The sequence below is a fragment of the Pinus tabuliformis genome, chromosome 5_2 (genome assembly GCF_031772625.1).
Source record: "Pinus tabuliformis cultivar Carrire ecotype Pingquan chromosome 5_2, CPIR1, whole genome shotgun sequence".
In the NCBI taxonomy this organism is placed as follows: Eukaryota; Viridiplantae; Streptophyta; class Pinopsida; order Pinales; family Pinaceae; genus Pinus; species Pinus tabuliformis.
Genome location: NC_142306.1, coordinates 69,113,654 through 69,116,471, shown reverse-complemented (window position 1 = coordinate 69,116,471; position 2,818 = coordinate 69,113,654). Strand labels below are relative to the sequence as shown.

General features: G+C 31.9%; 1 protein-coding gene across 1 annotated transcript; it reads left to right on the top strand.

The window, feature by feature from the left end:
- The first annotated feature begins 480 nt into the window (after positions 1-480).
- Positions 481-802, top strand: LOC149157582 (DNA topoisomerase 1 alpha-like). Its single transcript, XM_089436214.1, has 2 exons — positions 481-643; positions 734-802. The coding sequence occupies exons 1-2, from the start codon at positions 509-511 to the stop codon at positions 800-802; spliced, it is 204 nt and encodes a 67-aa protein (XP_089292340.1). The 5' UTR covers positions 481-508.
- The last annotated feature ends 2,016 nt before the right edge of the window (positions 803-2,818 follow it).

Below are 2,818 nucleotides of genomic sequence, written 5' to 3'. Positions count from 1 at the left end.
TTTCTAAAATTTAATATCCATCTGGAGGGGCATGCGGTTTTATCCTACATCATGAACTCTTTGTATGCTACTACTTGTGTATCTACTAGCGATTGGTGAATTTTACAAAACATTGACACAAATGAAGCCTCAAATAGTGTTTATGTTTTCATTATCTTGATGCTCAAAGCATTGATTTTGAAGTATGTTGTGGTGAGGGTTTCAATATTGAGGTAGGATTTATTCTTTTGTTATTCTCAAGTATAACATTTTGGTTTTATTGTTTCCAAAGTCTAATCAAGGAGGTGAAAATTGATCTAAATAGAGCAAGAAAAGGGAAGTTTCCACTCAATGATACAGAAGGGAAGCCTAAAATAATATCAGTCCAAAAGTGTATGGTTTCTTATATCGAATTTATATTTATGGTTCTTGTTGTTGTTTTAAGTGTATATGGTAATTTCTAGTATGACAAGTTATGACTTTGTTGTATTGCAGGTTGGAAAAGAAAATTGCACAGGCCAAGGTGAAGATGGATAAAATGAGTCTAAACATGAGAATAAAAGATGATCTCAAGATTGTGGCATTGGGAACTTCTAAGATAAATTACTTGGACCCAAGGGTTTCAGTTGTTTGGTGCAAATGCCATGAAGTTCCAATTGAAAAGGTAACATTTTTGTTTCATAATTTTCAGTACGAGATATTTGTTTTGGAACTTTGAGTTGGCTCATATTGAATTCATTTTTTTTCTTTTTAGATATTCAACAAGTTGCTTCTGGTGAAATCTGCTTGGGAAATGGATGTCGAGCCAAATTACAAATTTTAATGTTGCTTTGAGTTCACAACTTTTATCATGTACCCAATGGTGCACTTTGTATTATCTTTAATGAAGAATGGGGTGTTATGATAAAACACAATATGCCCATGTGCTTTAGTCTTTGTTTTGCTAAGGATGGTGTAAAACAATTTTCTTGAGGCTCGTAGCCATATTTAATGGCTGGACTCCATGCAAATTGTTGAATTCAACAACCCATCCTTGCATTTAATCTATGTAATTATTTCCCTTCAAGAGGGAAGTACATGATCTATATACTCATATGGAAACTACTCTTTATTACATGCTCATATGAGAACTAACCTGTAGGTGGGTATTATAGTCAATATTCTTCTCAACCAGAGATGGTCTTCAAGTTTATGTTTCCATTCTTCATATGAATTATTTCAAAGGAATATTTTTGGGATTTTCAACTATTTGTATTTCACTAGCTAAAAAATATCAATCTTTCCAATCATGGTTTCATTTTTAGCTTGTGACCAAAGTAGTTTGTTTATTGTAAGTTGCTTTCTCAGGTTTTATGTTATTTCATTTCACGTATATGTAGTTGTTGGTGCCTTTCTATGTTTTGGATAATTTCTTCTATATTATCAAAGATCAAACTCATGATTACACTCGGATTAGTAAATAAGCCTTGTTGCAAAAAGTAGTTTGTTTCTTTGTAAATTGTTGTCTAGGCCTTACTGCTAATTCATTTAAGGTATGTACTTGCTGGTGCCTTTCCATGTTTTATGATCCTCATCCTATATTATTGAAGATGATCAATACCGTATTTTTCTGACATTGGTAGTGATTTGCAACTCTGCAAATTTTGTTTTACTAATGGTTTTTTTATTCAATGCTTTTATTTTTCAACATAATTTTTGTTACTCAAGCTTTCACCTTAACCAGTTTCAGAGAGCCAAGCATCTCCTTTTAAAATGGAACAAATGAATTGCTAAAATTAAAAGGTTCCTCATTTGGGTCCCTCTCAAGATACTCGCTATCCAAATCTCACCTAGGAATGACATTTCTAAGAAAGATATAGATACTCTTCACATTTGCATGACCGCTTACTAACACTTTCTTATCACAACCTAGTATGTTTTCTACTTTAGACCCTAGTAACAAACCCTGCAAATATCCTTGATTTTTTTGTGATTATCTGATTTAATATTTATTATTAAGAATTCTACACTTTTATTTTTACTGACTATGTTTGCATTCCATCCTTAGATGTCAATTTTTCCATCACTCATCCCCAAAACTATCAAAAGATCATCTTGATCTATCAAATCTAATATAAGGGTGTATCCATCAAGATCAAGATGCGCAATTTAATTTTAAATTGGTATATCTGTCAAGATCAATATAATTTAATTTTAACTTGGTAATTTGATAGATATACCCTTATATTTGATTCGTCAAATCTTGATCGCAGCTGTCCAATTCTAGTAAAGTGTAGGAGATTTAATGAATATGCCCCTTCACTACTTTTTTCTTAACATTCCTTGAGTTTTTAAGGATCAAAAGAAATGGGAAAACATGAACATATGCTAAAATTCTTCTTTTATATTTGACCCCATTAACACAAAGAAAGAAATTATGAGCATTTTTAGTTCCTTAATGCCTTTTTTATGCAGATTTCCCCCTTCCCCATTATCTCTCTGGACCAAATATCAAGGATGGGACTCATCTCTTGATGCCCACCCTTGATTTCTACATAGACTCCATTTTTAGTTTAGTCTCTCATTGATTACTTTATGGGGCATTTGCATTAAGAATCCACGAGCAAAATCCATGGAGAAGAAAAACAAGAGAGACAAGTCTTCATTAAACAATACAAGTACTGAAGGTGGAGATAACCAAGTAACTTGAAACACTTTTTTATGTTTTAACCAACTTCGAAGCTTGGTAAAAAAAAAAAATCAAAGCCAATAATGGGTATTTTAAATGGTATCTGCAAATGTTTGTTCTATGTAGAAATGCTTTCCATATTGATAATATTCAATAATAATTACAATTATA

What these genes read in the sequence shown, in the direction of transcription:
- LOC149157582 (XM_089436214.1), top strand. Translation starts at nt 509, where the DNA reads ATGGATAAAATGAGTCTAAACATGAGAATAAAAGATGATCTCAAGATT. An exon ending in ATGAAGTTCCAATTGAAAAG is followed by an intron (nt 644 to 733) that starts GTAACATTTTTG and finishes TTTTCTTTTTAG; the next exon opens with ATATTCAACAAGTTGCTTCT.